General features: G+C 35.7%; 1 protein-coding gene across 4 annotated transcripts in view; it reads right to left on the bottom strand.

Annotated features, from left to right (window-relative positions):
• LOC123678923 (E3 ubiquitin-protein ligase TRIP12) overlaps window positions 1–20,859 on the bottom strand; it is a 55,017-nt gene that overhangs the window by 26,580 nt on the left and 7,578 nt on the right. For 3 of the 4 annotated variants that reach the window (XM_045616192.1, XM_045616193.1, XM_045616194.1), the window contains one exon: window positions 3,135–3,323. In XM_045616192.1, coding sequence (XP_045472148.1) covers window positions 3,135–3,323 — 189 coding nt within the window. Of the gene's footprint in view, window positions 1–3,134; window positions 3,324–7,991; window positions 8,235–20,859 lie in introns of those variants that run through there. The other variant, XM_045616196.1, reaches the window with a different exon arrangement.

The following is a 20,859-nucleotide window of genomic DNA, read 5'->3' on the forward strand; positions in this document are numbered from 1 at the left end:
TCCAAAACAAAGTTATTTTACAAATCCAGGCTCCAGCCTACTACTTAAACAAAAAATGAAAAGGAAGCCTAGATATTTATGGAAATGCACCGACAGACCTCTTCAAATTAAATGGGTATGAAAATACATTGTTATACAACATGATGAATTATTTACGTAGTAGGCAGAATTGTCAAATAACTCTGTTGACAGTTGATATGTGAAACCATCACTTGAGTTTTTTAAATATTATAGCAAAATGGGACGTTACTTATAGAACAGAATTAAGGGTTTTACGAAAATTAAGTGATGGTTTCACATAACAACTGAACGAAGTAACAAGTTGAGTACTTGATAATTCTGGCACCAGTCTACTATTTAAACCAAAAAAAATAAAAAGGAAGTTCAAATTTGCGTAGCTAGACACGTTATTTTTGTGAAACATTTTTGAATTCGTAATTCAACAACGTAATTTAAACCTTACTCCACCATTAGAATCTCTTCAATGTATAATGGCTACAGAAACAAATGAGTTATACAGAAAAAAAAAGTCTCGATTTCCAGATTTTTCGAGATATCTCGGGAATCATTGAAGATATTTTAAATCTGGTCACAACAACACACTCGTCCCTAAATAACGCAACTTTTTTGTAACTTAAGCCACCCTGTATTTTTAACGGTTTTCGATATCCCTTTAGTGCCCCCTCTAAATAGTTCTAATCTTGTATATTATGTATCAAGAAGAGCAGATATTTTTTTGCTATAAAAATAATTAGAAGCAATCAGAATACAAGAAAAAATAAATTTCTATCTAATGACAGAAATGTATAAAAATGAATAATAGTTTATGAAAACCCGAGGCGTATCTTGAATTAACTACACGTTTATCTTCAATGTGTTTATGCAATTTTGTTAATAAATATGTCGAACTTTTCTTATTTTCGGTTCCTATTTTTTTTCCAAAATGAAGATATTATTTTGGAGACGTCAGTAAGTAATTTTTTCAAAATCGGGTGCTTGCATATACAGGATGTCCCGTAAAGACCACGTCAAACCGAAGGAGAATGTATCAAAGGATAACTCACCTGCTATGACAAAATTCCCATTATAAAAGTCTTACCGTTTTCGAGATTTTTTTTTTGAAAATAATGAATTTTAATAAAAACTGCCATATATTTTTTCTTTGAATAACAAATAACTTGTGATACCTTTTTGAAATCACTATAAAATAGACAATTTATTGGTGTAATGTGCAGCAGTAGCTCAGTACATTTCGGTTCCACTATACGATAGGCTAAACTTCATGAACGAAAGAACCCCCTACCAAAATTTTCAATAAAAATATTTCTCACAGCCCCTATTCGGATAACTTTTTTAATATAAATGTTAAAATAATTCTTCAGCAATATTTTACTAAAAAAAATTAACCAAAAAGGTGTAAAATTGTACCAACCGTAAAGACAAAACTATTGAATAAAATATCTCGAAAACGATAAGACTTTTATAATGGGAATTTTGTCGGTTATCCTTTGCTCTACATTCTCTCTTGGTTTGACGTGGTCTTTATGGGACATCCTGTATATTCATCATTTATATTATTCTGAAATATCAACATATTCCTTAGTAATTTGACCAAAATGTAGATTCTTTCAACTTCTTAAACAAGTGGGAGAAGTATGCAATCTTTACATTTTCAGATCGGGAGGTAGTCTTTTTTCTTAGCAATAATCCATGAAAAGTTTGTAAGCGTATTAATATTTTTCCTTGCATTTATAAGGTAAAAAACTCAACATGACCTTATCAGCAGCATTTACCAACTCTGGTGGTGTCTGAACATCATATCATCATCACTGTCCATTTAAAATATTTTTGGAAGATAAGTAATTAAATAAGTATATTAAACCGAAATAATTATTATCTGAATTGTCAAAGCGATAAACGATGTGATTGTGAAGGAAATGATTTCATAGACAATGAAATTAGAAAATCATTATTTAAAAAAGTTAACTAATTTCTATAAATGACTGAGACACTTGACATGCAACATCAAAATTCATGAATCACAGGAGCATACCGAAATCAGATCTTCTTTACTCCTTTACAATGTGCTTGGTTGTAAATCAGATGTCAGCTTGACATCCAACCATAGAGTAATAACATAGATAGAGGAAGTATCGCAATTTTTACATGTCCCCAACATGGTTAGATTACGTTGTCGGATTGTGATAAATTTTCAAATCCACAGTTTTACTATACCATTATGAATGTATATTGTATTAAATGAAATATATTTATTTCAGTGATTTCCGATTGAATATCGAAATTTGAATATTTGGAATCCGATATTTGTCATAATTGTCGAATTTATAATACAGAATACCTGCGGAAATCCAAGGTTTGGCAACTATTGCTCTCCTAGTGTCATCGGTTGTTTCACGTCGTTTGGCGCGCTTGAAGTTTATTTTCTGAATTTATTATATATTTAGGTATTGATTTGAATATATTTTGAGCTAACATGAAACGTTGATTCAATATGGGACATTAGAAGTGCTTTTTTTTGTGGAGAAATTCGCGAATTGGGTAAAATATCGTGTCACTGATATGTTTTCATTTCCGCGCACCTTATGTCAGATTTGATAGTTCATGTTGGGGACAAAATTTGCTTAGTGAAAATGACGCATGCTTCCTCTTTCTATGTTTATTACTCTGAGCATCCAACCTATAAACGCAGTGAAAAACATCACATTTGACAAGTGTAATAACTGCTCTTTTCTCTCGGTAGATTATAGTACAGTGACTTAATAAACCACAGTGGCGACAAGCGTGGTCTCGTTTTTGATGGGCTGAGCCTAAATATGGCGACTTTTTGTTTACATTCTTCATTTACCTGATTTTTGGGGTTCATTCAAAATGTAAGGCCCATTTTATTTAGTCGCTGTAGTATTCTTTAATTTAATGAATTTCTTCTATATACAATCAGGCCCAATAATTTTGATTTTGACGTGTGTCAGTTCAGTTCAGTGAATTGTATTCTTCAGTTTTATGGTTCTATGTCCCAATTCGCTATTTTTAGGCTCAATTTGAACGAAGTGTCGCCACTATGTTTGATTAAGTCACTATATATTATAGGGTTTTTCGATGATTTTTCTACTTACGTATGGCACTGTTGGTGGGTACATCTGGCTGTTCAGTGGCCATGGCAGCGGCAGCGTGAAGCGTTGGCGCTGTTACTTGGCCTGACGTGGAGGTGCCTACTTTTTGCTGTCTAGCCGCCCTTCTGGAACTGCCGCCGCTACCGCTAGCCCCGCTTGAACTTGCACACGAACCCGTTGTTGACGGATGCCCTGAAAAAAAAAGACACAATGATCATTCAAGGTCAACATAGACATTTCGACAGATAAACAAAATGGCCAGCACAATCTCCTGATTCAACTCCTATTGACAATGTTTCAAGGAATTAACCACATCTGTGTCAAGATATAGGACTCTGTGAGCTTCTGGCAGCTTTATTCCAATAAGAAGTTTAAGTTGCTATCTAGGAAGCTGCCATCTTTTGACATTTGAAAAATAAAAACTACGCCATAAATGGAACAACACACGGTTCAACGGCGTATTAAAATGGTTAAAATTCACTACAAAAAAGGAAATTTTGCAATCTTTGTAAGACTTAAGCATATTTGGGTCGTCGTGAAGAATCTTTTCGGCCGATAATAGTGAAACTCGTGGAAATATTTGAGATGTTCGAACAAGTTAGTGATGTGAAAATCGAAATCGTGTGCGTAGCTCAATAACAACTGATAATATTGCTGCTGTAGCCTGTAGTTTCAACGACTGTAGTTTGTCGATTCCCCGATCTTGATGATTTTTTATGGTCGGAATTGAAAGATATTTATGTGTACGACATAAGCATCGAATTTTGCAGAAAAGTATTTCCTGGCCGTGTTATTTCTCGAAGAGGTAATCACAATTGGCCACCGAGATCTCGTGATTTGGCACTTTTAGTCATTTTTCTTTCGGGCCACGTGAAGATAAAGTCAATCCATGCCAATGCTCCGCATTTGATTCAAGTTAGGGATTCATCAAGCCAAGTAGCTTGACATTTTAACCAACTACTTGACTTGAAAATCAAGTTCGTGAAAAATTACATACTTGAGCTTGGCTTGATTTAGATATTAATTGCTTGATTTGATATCAAGCTATTTGACATTACTTGAGCTTGATATTCCTGCAATTTTAGACTAAATAAGAGGATTCCTCGAGCGCCGAGAGATCGAAGCATTCGCCAGTGTGATTTTATTATTATTTTTCTCACATTACTATGAAATCTATTGGTAGATTTTGGTATTTTTAGAAATATCTTTCTTAACTTGGCCAATATGGCAAAGGATTTTTTTTACCAACGCCAGTATCTTCAGCTCTTGTTGAAAGACAATTTTTCAGATCTGCTCTTACAGTAGTTACAAAAACCTGCAATAGGTTAGGCGATAAATCTATAAGATGCCTCATGTGTCTTAGAACCTGGATGGAAAATTATGAAATCAAACAAAGCCTGGAGGTTTCTCCATATTAAGAAACTTTATTTTTTATTTTGTTATGATTTGTAGTGATTTAATTCATGTTTCTATTTCAAAAAAGTTGATATTTTCGATTTTCATACAATAAGTTTATACTTTTATACAATAGTTTAATAAATAAAAGTGTTTTTTGCAAGGTTCTTCTTATTTATTCATTTTTTTATTGATGTGAACCTACACAATAAAACTGCTAAAAATCAAGTAGCTTGATATGATTCAAGTACTTGATGAATAAATACTTGACTTGAGATTGAAAAACTACTACTGACTTGAGCTTGACTTGAAATCAAGTCAAGCTCAAGCCAAGTAGCTCGAAAATCAAGCCAAGCCGTGAATACCTAATCCAAGTCCTTAAAGATGGAATTCGTGAAGTTATCGAGGGCGAAAATTGTTGATAGAAAATTTAATAAAAATGATATGGTTTTCCATTGTTAATGATATACCTTACTCTTTACAATGAAATAAACATACATCTTAAAATAAACTTGCTTTTGTTTGATATAATATTATTTCTTTACTACAGAAAACTTATCAATTGAATACATAAATACATTTTTCAACGTATTCATCTAATTCTTAGGAAAACCCCATTTTAATAAACCTCTGGACTTTCCCGATTAGTGTACATATGGGTATGTTTCGAATCTATTTTTCAATTAATAAAACCACATACATAGGTTAATCCTAGCAGATACCACAGATCTGTTATCACCCAACTCCCTAAATGGTCGGAGAGTGCTCATAAATCGAAATCAATATTAACGAGAGGCAAGTTTGAGCGTAAGTTTTATCGGAAACGATAACAAGTGATAACTGAAGCTAACGACAGAATAACACAGAAATGATAATTTATTGAATATGAATTGATAATGTTCTGTAAGTATCAGTATACACAGATATCCAAAGCTTGACGGAACCTGTACCTGTTGTACTCCACTTCGATTTAGGCTTCGAAAAGACGCAACAATTATTAAATTTAAATTGAGCGTCGATTTTTGTAGCCATTTTCATTCGAACAATCGTTCTAATATGCAACAAACTAACACTAAAAAAAAAATAAAATCCTAATATTCACTATTTTCACATTTCAAAAACAAACGTATGTCATCTACTACGTGTTGATTTCACCATCCCAATATTAAATTAGATGGAAGATGTAGCCACGTAATGCCTATAAAAGATTAATATGTCAACAGGGAAATAATTTCAGACAATCATGTAGAATCACTTATAATTCGTTTAAGTTCAAATGATAGTTGCGATGGCGACAGTTTTCCAGAAGATGTTACAATAATTGTACCAAGAAATAGTTTATCATTTACTAAATATCAATATTCGAATTTGTTTCTCTCTCAGATGATTGTTTTGTAGCAATGCGATGTATAATCTCGTTTTATCATGTTAGAAATGAAATTTTGTCAATCGATTGAAACACTGTATTCATTGATACACAGGGTGAGTCTTTGAATTGTACATATACATATTTCAGCCGAAGATTCCTGAAATCAAAGGAAACACGTTTTTCCTTTACCATTTTCGCCAATTCGGGGCTTGATTTGAAAGATACATGGTGTTGAAAATCCAGAAAAAAATTTAATTTTTAGTTATATCTCGCAAATGGAATGGTATCGAGAGAAATAATTTTTATTGGTTTGATGAATGTTTTCCTTTCATAAAATTCCCTCAAAGTCCGGCCAACTCCTGAATGCCAGCTATATGAATGAGAAAAAAATCGAATCGGAAAAAATAGTAAAGAAAAAAAGTGTTTCTTTTGACTCAAGAATATTCGGTTGAAATATATATATAAGTCAAAGACTCACCCTGTATATGTTTCTATCAATATTTCGATCATTTATACTATACAGATTAGAAGAGACAGGTTATTCACTGAGAAATGTTCTAGGGCTCAACAAAAAATTTGCTATCAATAAGGGCTAACTAATTACTGAGAGTTGAATAAACCCACACCGAGAACTTCCAATTGTGAAGAATTGCTGATCCTTCACCCAAAGATGTATTAAAGCTTACAACAGATTTTGCTATTGGTAAAGATTCATAACCATATACTGAAGGTTTGTACACTTATCAAAAAATGTCCATCAATATGGGCCTACTAATCATTCTCCCAAAGATGAATAATGACTCACAAACAATGTGCTATCAATAAGGAATCATTGAACATATAGTGAGGGCGCGTATAAGTGATGACAAAAATATTTCCATCAGCAAGGAACTACTGGTCATTCACCGAAAGATTAACTGAAGCTTACGAAAAATGTTGCTATTGATAAAGATCCGTTAACCATAAACTGAAGGTTTGTATAAACGCTTACTACGGACCTACTAATCATTCAGCTCAATATGTACAAAGATTTACAAAAAATGTGCTATCAATAAGGAATCATTGACCGCATTCTGAGGGCGTGTATGAGAGCTTACAAATACATTCCCATCAATGAGGAAATACTGATCATTTGATAAGAGATGTACCAAGGATTACAAAAATTTGCTATATACTGAAGCTGTGTACAAACACTTACTAATAATTTCACCCTTAATACGGATCTATTGATCATTCATCCAAAAATGTACGAAGGCTTCGAAAGAATTTGCTATATATAACGAATTATTTACCACAAACCGAGGCTTACAAAAACATTTCTACTGATCATTTAATGAGATATATCAAGGATTACAATAATTTTGTTAATCATAATTGTGAAGGTGTGTATAAACCCCCACCAAGAAGTTTGTCCTTCATTTATCCAAAGAAATAATGATCAATAAATTTATTATACAAAGGTACACAAATAATTTGCTATCAATGCCCATACTGAGGGAGCTTATAAGTGCTTACAAAAACACTCTCATCTGTGAGGAACTACTGAACATTGAGAGATGTACCACGGATTACAAAACATTTTACTATTGATAACGAGCCACTGTTTATAAACTGAGAGATGTATAAAGGCTTACAAAATATTTAGTATTAAGGATATATTGACTACATACTTTGTTATTGAAAAGGATCAGTCCAACACATATCGAAGTTGTGCATGAAAGCTTCCCAAATAAGGAATAGAATCTTACTGAAAAATTCCTACCAGTAGGACCAACGCTTACCAAGAAATTTACCCCAATACGGACTAACTGTTCATTCGCCAAATGATGTACAAAGACTCACAAATAATTTGCTATCAATAGGGAATCATTGACCAAATACTGAAGGCATGTATAAGAGCTTACAAAAATATTTCCCTGAGTAAGGAACTACTGATCATTTAACGAAAGTATACCAAGGATTATAAAATAGTTTGCTATTGATAAGAACACATATTCTAAGATGTGTATAAACACTAACCAAAAACTGAGAGATATATTAAGGCTCACTCACAAAGAAGCGAGCAAACGCTTACCAAATAAAGACCAAAACCTTACCGAAAACTTTCCTAGCAGCAGGGCCTTCTAAAACCCTTCAAGGGTGGACCAACACGACCGTCGACTAAGGTACACCGCCACCGTCACCACCGAAGACGTCCACCACGTCGACCTCCCTCCGTCGCGACGACCGATCCACGGAGATAGACGCGTCACTCGCGGTCGACAACATCGCGCCCGATACAATGGAAATTCTCGGGTTTCGCTTCCACCTTCCGCGTCTTCGCTCGTAACCTTACAACAACAATAACCGCACGATTTAGCGATGCATTTTCCCAATTGAACACACGGCCTGGCTCTCCCACTCGATCCAAGGTCCGTTGGGTAATCCGCGACGCGTTTCTGGTAAATCTGAGCTGATGAGGCGTGTACCCGGGTCGTCCGACAAGTGAACCGTCCCGTCTTAGCTTCGAATTCGATGTTTCAACGAGGAATTTCCTCGATTCGAACATCATTCGTGATTCTTTCGAGCAAGCTGCAGGAACAATTCGAATTCGGTTAACGAAAATGGTGGAATCGCTTCGTTACGGTTGCACAAAGTGACAACATCGCCTTGACAGATATGAAGTATGTGGTTTTCTATGTCTATTCTGTGATCGTTAGCTCCTACTCTAACTTGATCGATTATAGCTATCTTTGTTTATCCAATCAAAATAACAGATGTGATGCCGTTTTACATCCAAGTAATTGCACTCGACGTTGTCATTTGCGTAATAGGAATTTTGAATCCCCGATATTCCATAACAAATACCCATTTTTCGTTGGAGGGGAATTCGCAGATTCTTGTTCAAGATCTCACTTTTCATTAATTGGTTCCTAGTACCATTATGGAAACAATTTTTGAACTCCGTTTCCAAAATCTATGAAGGATACATGTTGAACATGACCAAAGGAGGAAAGCGCTGAATTCGCTTTCCACTAGTTAATTAGTCTTTTCCAAGCATTCTAGCGTCAACTGACACCCCTATTCTCTTCGGGTCGCCAAAAGGTAGACGCCTACATGGATGAAGGAAGTGAGGATTCTCTAGATTGTTTTCCATCCAATAGCTCTACACTATACGGAATACGATGGGGAGGCATTCACTTTGGCGACCCACAGAGAAGAAGTCTTCGCTCGGATTATCTACACGAAAATGGCCGAGGAACAGACGAAGAGAATAATAATAATGTATTTATTTTGCTAATAAGTACAGATGGCAGAGTCTGCTGAGGTTGATTCTCATTCAGTAGCGAAGGGAAGAGACGCAGCTTATAACGCTAGAATTCTCTACAGGAAAATAGACGAGTAAAAGACAAAGTGAATAATGTATTGCTGATCCTTACATATGGCAAAGTCTGCTAAGGCTGATGCTCATTTAGACGCGAAGAGAAGAGACGCGGCTTATGACGCTCAGATACTCTACAGGCCAAATAGGTGTCAAATTTGCCTTCTTAAGTCTCAAGAAAATGGCCGAGGAACAGACGAAGAACATAGTAATGTATTGCTGATCCGTAGAGATGACAGAGTTCAGTCGCAAAGAGAAGATACGCGGTTTATGACGCTCAGATTCTCTACAGGTCAAATAAGTGTAAAATTTGCCTTCCTGAGTCCCAAGAAAATGGTCGAGGAACAGACGAATAGAATAAAGTATTGCTGATCCGTACAGATGGCAGAGTCTGCTAAGGTTGACTCTCATTCAGTTGCGAAGAGAAGAGACACAGCTTATGACGATCGAATTCTCTATAGGAAAATGTTCGAGGAACAGGCAAGATAGAGTACAATGTATTGTCGATCGGTACAGATGGCAGAGTCTACTAAGACTGACACTCACTCTGGCGCAAAGAGAAGAGGCGTGGTTTCTGACACTCACATTCTCTACAGGCCAAGTTAGAGTCAAATTTGCCTTCTTACGTCCCACGAAAATGGCCGAGTAACAAAAGAAGAGAATAAGAAGAATAGAATAATGTTTTGCTGATCCGTACTATATAGCGGGTAAAGTTGACTCTTAGTCAAGAGCGAAGAGAATAGACGTGTCTTATGACTCTCGGATTCTCTACGGGGAATATTGGTGTCAAATACGCTTTCTAACGATCCACGAAAAAGGTCGAGGAACAGACGAAGAGAAGAGATGCGTCTTATGACGCTCGGATTCTCTACAGGGCAAGTAGCTATAACACTAGCCTGCTGATTTGTCACGAAATGGCCGAGAAAATATAGCCAAAACGACGTTTCGCCTCGAGAATATTGCCTCCACCAATCGTTTTTCGAAGGCACCCCGTACGCTCGACCTTTCGCGAATCGTACGTAAACACGGCACAAAGAGAACGTTCGGTCGGAGACCGAGAAACGCGCTAAATGGGATCGCTAATCGACGTGAACGCGTGAATTTCCGCGGATGGCGACCTTGTCTCTAAACTGGTTATCGATGTTAAGTTCATATCTGTCCGGTTCCTCATTGTTCCCGTGTTCGGCAGCGACTAGGAAGTGCACACGTACGTACGAAAGTGCGTGACGTACGCTACTGGTGCGCTTCCTAGATCGCGCGCGGGCGACGAAGTCTGCCGGGGGTGGCGACCTTTAGGTCCTTATTCGAGCTATTCTGGTATTTTGAAGTCAAGTAGCGAGTAATTTACTGGTTGCTCGACTGAAATACTGGTATAGTTCGAAACAAGGCTTTAGGCTCGTTCGGATAGCCTAGTATTTTAATCGAGTAATGAGTAAAGGCAAGTACTAAATTACAGGTTACTGAACTAAAGTAATCATGTAGTCTGAACAAGGTTTTTCAGTTACTAAATTACTTGTTACTCCATTTAAATAAAAGGACAGAACCAATAATTACAATAACAACAAGGTTTTCCAATGGTTTTATTTTGAATGGCCAGCTGTTACTTTTGGCATTTGACAAGTAAAAACTACGCCATTAGTAAAAATGGAATGATACACGCTTCAACAACGCATTTAAACTGTTAAAATTCACTACGAAATGGTGACTATTTTGCAGTCCAGTTTGTAAAACTGAAGCATTTTTGGATCGTAGAGAAGCACCTTCTCAGCCGGCCATAATGGTGAAAAAATTTAAACTGTTTGGTCAAGTTAGTGTTTTGAAAAATCGAAACCGTGAGCGTCGCTCAAGAACTAAGAATATTGCTGCTGAAGCCGGAGTCCAGGTTTGTCGATTTCTCAACGAACTTGGGAATAAGGCATGACTTTTTATGGCCGAAATTGGAAGTTTTTGATGTGGACGTGGCGCTACGAGCCACACAAACAACGAACCAATCGCAATTTTGCAAGAAAAGATTCCTGGTCGTGTTAGTTCTCGAAGAAGTGATCAAAATTGGCCACCGATATCTTGTGATTTAACACCTATAGACTTTTTTTTGGGCCACGTGAAGGATAAGATCTATGTCAATCCTCCACAATTGATTCAAGACCTTCAAGATGGAATTCGCGAAGCAGTAAAAGTGCGGATTGCTCATGGAAATTTTCATGGAATGGATATGGTGCTGCAATTGTAAACGTGGCGGCCACACACACTGCTGATCGTTTTTCATCGTTAATGGCATACCTTCCTCTTTACAATGGAATAAACATTCATAGATTTCTCTCAAAATATGCTAGTTTTTGTTTTAATATAGAATAATATAGAAATTAATTAATTACCTATTTTCAAACCCCTCAAAATGATATTTTTTTTGGCAACAGTTCGAGCATTTTGTTATATAGGAGGAAATAAATAACCCTGATATTATAAATTTTGGAAAGTTTATCACTATCCATTCCATTTATACCGGTGTAAAGTTATCCATATCCACAAGTACACTCCGGGCCAAAAGTAGGGTCCTAACAAAAATGGTATATTTATGATTTTCAATATGGAAATGCCAGTTTTTATCTGATTCAAGCAATACAGACTTTTTTTTGAGATATTTTTTCTATTCTTGAATATTTTTTAGCCATTCAGAGAGGCCGTTTCTAGATAAAAAATGGTATGTGGTGAATAGAGGAAAACTGAATCAAACGACATAGTTCATGTATTTTATCAGCCCTCGGGGAGGGGGTAAATGCGATAATGGGGGTATTTTCTAGTGAAAAATTCATAACTTTTTTGAATGAAGGAGTTCTGTTTTCTGCTTCTGGTATGTGGGGTAAACAGAGGAAAACTGAATCAAATGAGATAGTTCATGTAGTTTGTCAGCCCTCGAGAAGGGGGGGGGGGGTTAAATGAGATTCTGTGGGTATTTTTTAGGTACTCCTTCATTAAAAAAGTTATGAATTTTTATCTAGAAACAGTCCCTTTAACAACCGTCTGAATGGCTAAAAAATGTTCAATAATAGAAAACAATATCAAAAGTCTGTATTGCATGATTCAAATAAAAATTACTATCCATTTCCATATTGAAAATAATAAATAAATGAATAATAATAAAATAAATATTTTTTTTTTGCTTGGACCCTACTTTTGGCTCGGAGTGTAGTTGTGGATAACTTCACACCGGTTCCATTTATTTCGGAGTAAAAAAGAGATAATAACTAACAGTAAAATTGAATCGGCTAATCGCATTCACTTCATGAATAAATAAATAATGCTCGTATTTTCGCTAGTCATCGATACCAACCAAAATGACGGATCTATTGTTATGAACAATTATTATTGTTGTATTCGGAAGAATCAATTAAACAATCGAAAGTTTTCTTGTATTGATAACAAGACAATAGAAAATAATCATTCAGCGAAAAAATATCTGTACCTACATGAATTGGATACTAGAACATCCAAGAATTATTAATTGTAGATTTCTATGTAATTTCCATGAAATGTCTACGTCAATCCTCTGAAGAATTTATACTGCGGTAAATATTTCTTTATGTAAAGATATTTGTGTGATATTGAATTTAGCACTGTTAGATATTGACAATTGAATCTTGGTAATTAATTGTAAAATAAAGACATAAAAGCTTATGCAAAATTTCGTTTCACTGGGTGTTTGGAAATAATTATTTTTAAAAATCACAACCGCGTTTTCTCGAAACCTTATAATTCGGACGATTATGAAGGCGAAACATGAAAATCATTTTGTGCCATTGTCTTATTCTATGGATAAAGAAACGTCTTTCTCGGAAAGTTTCCGTCAACCGCAGCGATTCTACGACTTTATCTAACAAATACCTAACAATTCTAGCAATCGCGTAACTGGGCGGAGCTACACGATTGTTAGAATTGCTATTGGTTGGATAAAGTCGTCGAAACGCGGCGGTCGACGGAAACTGGAAAACTTACTTTAAGATGTCTGAACACACGGGTGTGTCTATTGATCAGATTTTGTTCAAGATATTACAGCTGATGCAAACTTTAGGTTGGCCAAATTTCCTTTTCCTTTCTTTGGGGGCGCTATATATTGAATTGAGCAGATCTCTATAAAAACGAGAGCCATAGGCTAAAATAAGGTAGATGTCGCTATACAGAGTGATTCAAAAGTCTAGGTCATAACTTTATGGAGTGATAGTTCTAGCTAAAATAAGAAATTATTTCAAGTTCATTTTTTTTTATCTTGAATACTTTCGGCTGTTCACCTAAATTTTTATAATATATGTATTATTATAAATTATAAACGAGTTGGGATAATAAGTATTTGAATTTTGGAAAATATTGTTCTCATATTTTCGATGAGTTCCAACCATGCCTCAGTAGCGTAGTTTCAGGGTTATTATGTTTTTTCAGTTGCCAATGAGGATACGGGCTATCAAGAGCCATTTCCTGGTGTTCCCGGCTTTTCTTCACAAAAAAATACTCTTCAAAGTTATCGATACATCAATATTTGTCGCACAACAATCAACACTTTTCACTCAATCTCCTTTTTTTTGCAACATAATGAATGTTTTCTACAACTGCTATGAAAAGTAGCATATTTTTCATTGCTTACTAAATTTCAAAACTATGTATTGTTCATACTGCGAGGCTCATGCCTCAAACTTCCACACTGACAAAAGTTAGACTTGTTGCACTGCACAATATACTATTTTCTTTGAAACAACTGGTGTCCCGAAAGTCATTTTTCTCGAAAATAGTACGTCCTAACTACTTTCACGGAGGTCACATTTTTTGTGCAGAAAAATAGGGCTATAAATAGCCCTATATCCTCAACACTTCATAAAGTTATACAATGAGCTTTTGAATAACTCTGTATAAAGAAATTGACGATGTCCTTAAAAAATGAGAGTTGAAGTTTAAACTTTCTTTTCTCAAGTAGATAGCGCTATACTGGATATTGCACTATTTAAAAAATGTCAGTGTTTAACTGTAATAGAGCCAAAGGTGGAACACCATGTATACAGCATTGAACTTTTTTCATGAGGTAAAGAGCCTCCAAGCAACAAGCTCTTGACCAAGATGTCTAATACACTGGTGTGTTTACTCACTCTTGAAAAACCTTAAGATAAAAGTGGCTACTTTTGAAGGGACCAACCTTTTTGGATATTAATGGTATTGTACCCTTCTCACTTGATTTTCGTTTCGTTTCTTATGGCGCTCACGTCGTCTTTCTTTCATAGTTTTGAGGTTAATGAAAATCAGCTAAATGACTTTCGACAGAACAAATGAAAATTTTAAAATGATGCCGTTTATTGGTCAATTTACAGTGACTAAACCACAGTGGCGATATTCGTGGTCTCGTTTTTTGATTGGTCAAGGTTCTATATGGCGGCTTTTTGTTTACATTTTCCGTTTCGCTGATTTTTGGGGTTTATTCAAAACGTAAGGAACATTTGATTGAATCACTGTAGTTGTTACAAAGCTCAAAATAAGATGCTTTAAGAACTTTAAGTTGTTAAAGGCCGGAGAGAATTAAAGTGGACTGATTGGACCTCAATCCTCGAGATTTCCGTTGAAAATTCAATAATAGCGAATAGGACCCCTCACAAATCAATAAATTAAATAAATATTGAAACAAAACCAACGATTTGCGACTTACCCTTAAAAGGATGGTTCTGCTGCTGCTTGAAGGGCCCTTCTTTCTGGAGATGAACACAACACTATGTCCTTTGGTATGTATTCACGAACTATAGCGGCTTGATCACAAGTAAAATAGTTGAAATGCGTCCAAACTTTTGGAAAATAGCGAAAATAGCGAAAATAGAAAAAAATAGAATTTAACTGCGTGGCGGTTTTTTAAGAATTGTCTTCCTGTCTTCTGCTTAACCACTACGCACATGCGCCAACAAAAAAGGTAGCTGTACGCAACTCGTTGGCAGAATATTCAAAACTTGAATTTAAAAATAAAGAAAAAACTTGTGAGAAGTCCCTCATAATGAAAAAAAAACAAACAATACATTCTCGTATATATTTCGTGATTACGAAACATACTCCCGCCTCCAAAGGCGACTGTAATGAGCCTTTTGCTCTTAAAATTAATAATTAATTAAAAAATTAAATCTCTACAAGGTGGAGATATAATGAAAAATTTAATACCCACGAATAATAAAAAAAAGAAAAAATGTAGCATATGCTTGTTCAGCAGATATCATTTGTGTTGAAAATTATTCAATAGGCAAAGGACATAATTTGTTCAGAGGTCGTTTTATAGTACCCGACTTGGTTTTAACATCAGCAACTCGTGCAACACCATCTAAACCCGGTGTAAGCTTGAGTATTCGTCCCATATCCCATTTTAAAGGAGACAGGTTATCATTTTTTATTAAAACTAAAGAACCTTCCTTTGGCATATGAGAAGATTTTAACCATTTATTTCTTTGCTGGAGAGTATGCAAATATTCGTTTTTCCACCTACGCCAAAAGTGTTGTTGCATTTGTTGAATAAGTTGCCACCGTTTCAAGTGGCTTATATTTATGTCCTGATAATTTTCATCCGGAACAGAACCTAATGGTTCCAAGGTTAAAAAATGTCCCGGAGTTAATACCGCTAAATCATTCGGGTCTGAGCTCATCGGAGTAAGAGGGCGAGAATTGAGTACCGCCTCAATTTGTACTAAGAGCGTATAAAACTCTTCATAGCTCAATACTTGATCACCTATCACTCTTTTGAGGTGAGTTTTTACTGACCGTACGCCCGCTTCCCATAATCCGCCCATGTGAGGGGCATTGCCTGGCAGAAAATGATGAGTGATTAACTCACATTCAGCGCATTTTTTAGCTAAAGCTACTAGCTCCCTATTAGCACCGACGAAATTTGTCCCACGGTCAGAGTATAAATGTGAACATTTTCCACGTCGTGCCACAAATCTGCGTAGGGCAGCTATAAACACGTCACTACTCATGTCGGACGCCAATTCTAGGTGAATCGCCTTGGTGGACATACACACAAAAACGCAGACATAAGCCTTAGAAGATTTAACTCCTCGGTGCCTACTCATTGTGACTAGAAAGGGACCGCAAAAATCTACTCCTGAGTGAGAAAACGGTTTGGCTGGAGAGATTCTGATATTCGGTAAATTTCCCATTATTGGTTGCGACGTAACAGGGTTTGTTTTCCAACATTTTAAGCATTTTGATAGGACTGAGCGTATAGCCCTTCGTGCAGATAAAATCCAATAATTTTGCGAAATTAAAAAATGAAGCGTTCCTGATCCTGCATGCAGATATTTTTTGTGGTAGGAATCAATTAATAATTCAACAAGTCTGCACCGCTGGGGCAATAATACCAGATGCCTTTTATCAAAAGATAATTTTGAATAGGTGAGTCTACCGCCAACTCTTATGATTCCTTGAGAATCTATAAATGCATTTAATTTCTTAAAAGGTTTAGGGAAAATTTTTGTTTCAAATATTTCATTGAAATATAACTGTTGGGTTCTCTTAATAAATGTCAAGGCAGCACGATTTAATTCCCATAGGGATAAAGCATGATCTTTATGTATATGCTCAGTGGAGCGAAAAACGAATCGTAAAACATAGCACAAGATACGTTGAAGAACAGAAAAATTTGAATATTTTATCAATAAATCGTCAATAAAATGTTTTTCTTCAAATGCTAATAAAACAGACTTTCGAAGTTCTTCTTGCGTTTCGAAATTATTAACGATATCGAACTTCTGGTGGATTGAACGGAGATGTTTAGGTCCTTGAAACCATACTTCATTAGTGATGATTTCCGAGGGAAACATACCACGTGAAGCTAGGTCCGCAGGATTTTCTGTGGATCGGACATGTGACCAGGATGAAGCAGGTACCCTTTCTTGTATGAAAGAAACCCTGTTTCCAACGAAAACCTGCCATCTGTGGGGTGACGAATTCAACCAGGCTAGTACAATTTCAGAATCGGTGTAAGCGTGAATGGAATCGAAACAAATCTTATCGCGGTAAGTGATTGTAACCCATTCTAAAACTTTCGCCAAAAGTACTGCACCGCATAGTTCCAATCGAGGAATACTTAATTTTTTGGAACAAGGGGCCACTTTAGATTTACTACATAAAAAAAATGTATTAATAGTTTCAACACTGTCTGTGACTTTACAATAAATAACAGCACTGTAACCTCGTTCACTAGCATCACAGAACCCATGTAATTGTGCAATACAATGTTGAGGAATATTTATAAAGCGCGGAATACGTAAGTTGGACAATAATGTCAATTCATTCTTATATTTTGTCCAAACTCGTAATATTTCATCAGGCGGACATTCATCCCAATCCAATTTTGCTAACCACATCTTTTGGATCAGGTATTTGCACAAAAAAGTAATAGGTGCAAGAAACCCTAGAGGGTCAAATATTCTGGCCAGCTCGGACAGAATATTGCGTTTGGTACAACTGCGATCACTTGTTTCAACGTTGAATTGAAAGGAGTCATTTTTTGGTTCCCAAATGAGTCCCAATATCTTGATTGAACAATTATCTTGCAAATCAAGTGAATGCGTGCCTGAAGATATCTGATCTGCAGGTATGCTAGACAAAAACTCAGAACTGTTACTAGACCACTTGCGAAGGTGAAATCCACCCTTATTCAAAATATCATTTATATTGTCTTTGAGTTTTAAAGCGTTTTCTAGAGAATCACCACCGCTACAAACGTCGTCTATGTAAGTCTCCTCAATTAACGCAACCGAGGCTGAAGGCATATTTCTACCTTCATCTTCTACTAATTGGTGAATGGTTCGCATCGCCAGATATGGGGCACAATTGAAGCCAAAACATAATGTTTTTATACGTAAATCTAATAATTTTTCATTAGGGGAAAAGCGGAAAATTAAACGCTGATAATCTGTATATGAAGGATCTACCAAAATTTGGCGATACATCTGCTTTATATCTGCAGTGAAACATACTGAGTGTAACCGGAATTTCAATAATATTGTGCTTATGTCCTTCTGTAACTTATTACCAATAAATAAACAATCGTTAAGTGATTTATTATTAGGCATTTTTGCGGAAGCGTTAAAAACAATACGCAACTTCGTAGTGGCATGATCTGGTCGTAGAACGGCGTGATGGGGTAAATAGAAAAAGTTTGTATTTTCTTGTGGTGGATCAACAATTTCCATTTGTGCCAATTGGAGATATTCTTTAATTACAGAACAATATTGTTCATGTAAATTAGGTTGGCGTAGAAGACGCCTTTCTAAAGCGAGAAAACGTTGAATTGCTATCGTACGACTTTGTGGAAAAGCTGGATTCAGTTCTTTAAATGGAAGAGGAACAGTATATCTTCCAGAAGGTGAGCGACAAACGTTATTTTTGAAAATATCCTCGCAAGTGTTATGCATATCTAAATTAATTCCAGGTACAGTTTCAATTTCGAAAAACATTCTCATTGTATCGTCCAAATTATTTTCTGAAAGTGTACTAATAAAAGAATTGCATTTTATTTCTACTGGGCTTTTCTCAATTTTTCCAAGTAAAACATACCCAAAAATGGTGCGAAGCGCGTTTGGACCTCCATCTTTTCCATAAATGAGGTCATTTGATAAAATATTTGCGAATATATCTGATCCTAACAAAACATCGATTTCATTAGGAATATAATAATGCGGATCAGCGAGAGGTAAACCGAGTAAATATTTCCAAGATTTGGAATCTAAAGGATAAGCGGGTATTTTGTCACATATTTTGGGCAAAATAAGGGCGTCAACAGTTAAACAAATATCAGAATTCCCAATGGGATTCAAAAAAAGTTGAGCAATCCCATTGTTCGCAACTTGAGTATTGCCGATGCCGTTAATGACTACGTCTGAATTAATTTTCGGAAGATTCAAAACGTTAAAACTTTTTTGCGATATAATCGAAATTTCTGAACCAGAATCCAGTAACGCACGAAATTTCTTGTGCGTACCATCACGAGCTCGCACTTCAATCAATGCAGTACCCAGCATAACAGTACCGGATCGTTGTTGCGCAGCGAACGAATTATTATTATCGAACGCAATCGAAGAAGATGCGGCAATGTCAGCACTGGGCGTCGCCGTTTCATTCCGGTATCGATTCGAATTTATAGGAACAGATTTTTCAAAATGTTCATTTTCAAAATGCAAAGTTGTATGATGTTTTCTGCTTCCACATTTTCGGCATGATGACTTTGATTTACATTTATTCAACATATGCATTTCACCCAAACAAGCAAAACAAAGAAATTTACTCTTGGCGTATGAAAACCGGTCGCGGGGCGTTTTATTCAAATATTGTTCACAATTGTAGACATTATGATTTTCCTTACATAATGAACACTGTGCGGCTTTAGAATCTCGGCGTGCAAGAAAATTATTTGAAGATTTATTTGCTAATGGTTTAGTGGATCTAGAAATGGGTTTTTGAGTATTGCTTCCAGAAATATTGTTCAAACCATTGCAGTACCTTTCAAGAAATTCAAACAAAGTTTTATATTCCGGAATTTCTGTTGAACCGTATTCATTCTCAAAAGCTCTAGCAGTATCAGGATCAAGTCGGGATAATAACATATGAGTCAGGACAAAATCACATTTGATATCTACGTTCATATTTTTCAAACTTTGTAAATTTATAGAGAAAGTGTCCAATAGTTTGCGGAGTAAAAAAGGATTTTCAGTTTTTAAAGGAGCGAAGTTTTCAATAGGGAGCCAATAAGCTCGAGCTTGGGCTCGAGGATTTGTGAAACGTTTTATCAAGGTATCATAAGCTGACTGGTAGTTTTCATTAGTTGCTTTGAGGTGTTTGATGAGATCTAATGGCGTACCATTTAGCGAAGAGATCAAATAATTAAATTTCTCAACTGGTTTGAGATTTGAATTTGAATGAACTAAGGCATCAAACATATCTTTGTATGCAGGAAATTCTCTAATATCGCCTGAAAACCGTTTCAAATCAATTTGAGGTAATCTCACGTGCGCAATTTCAGAAATGGTTTTATCTGCGGCAACAGTCGCATTCAAAGGAGACATTGCATCGTTTTCAAATAATTCGGCATAAATCGATTTGACATCATAAAACATTTCAAGAAACTTACGCTTGAGATCATCTTCTGCGTTCAAATCTGAGTCTTTATCAGCTGATAACAAAGATAGAATGCCACTATGATATTTTTGAAATTCTTCATTCAGAAAATCAAGAGAAGTATAACGAACTTTGAATTTCGTTTGTAGCTTGTGATCCTTTTTAACTGATATAGCTAAATTGTTAATTATTTCCATCTCCTTTATACAACTCTGCCTCAGAGCGACCTGTTTACGAAATTTATCAGACATTTTTAGAAGTTTGTATCAATAATAAAAGGAGTGAATTCAATACGCAACTATAATATTGTGTTTGTAAACAATGCGAACCTCTGAACAAATATTAACCTGAAACTAGTTTGACAATGACTGCTGAAAATATGACGTTGAAGGATGACCACTGATAACGGCTGAACTGAGCATATGATTTCAGGAGATAAATTATCTTCAAGATGGTCGAATAATGAAATAAAT

The sequence above is a fragment of the Harmonia axyridis genome, chromosome 4, assembly GCF_914767665.1.
Source record: "Harmonia axyridis chromosome 4, icHarAxyr1.1, whole genome shotgun sequence".
Classification (NCBI taxonomy): domain Eukaryota; kingdom Metazoa; phylum Arthropoda; class Insecta; order Coleoptera; family Coccinellidae; genus Harmonia; species Harmonia axyridis.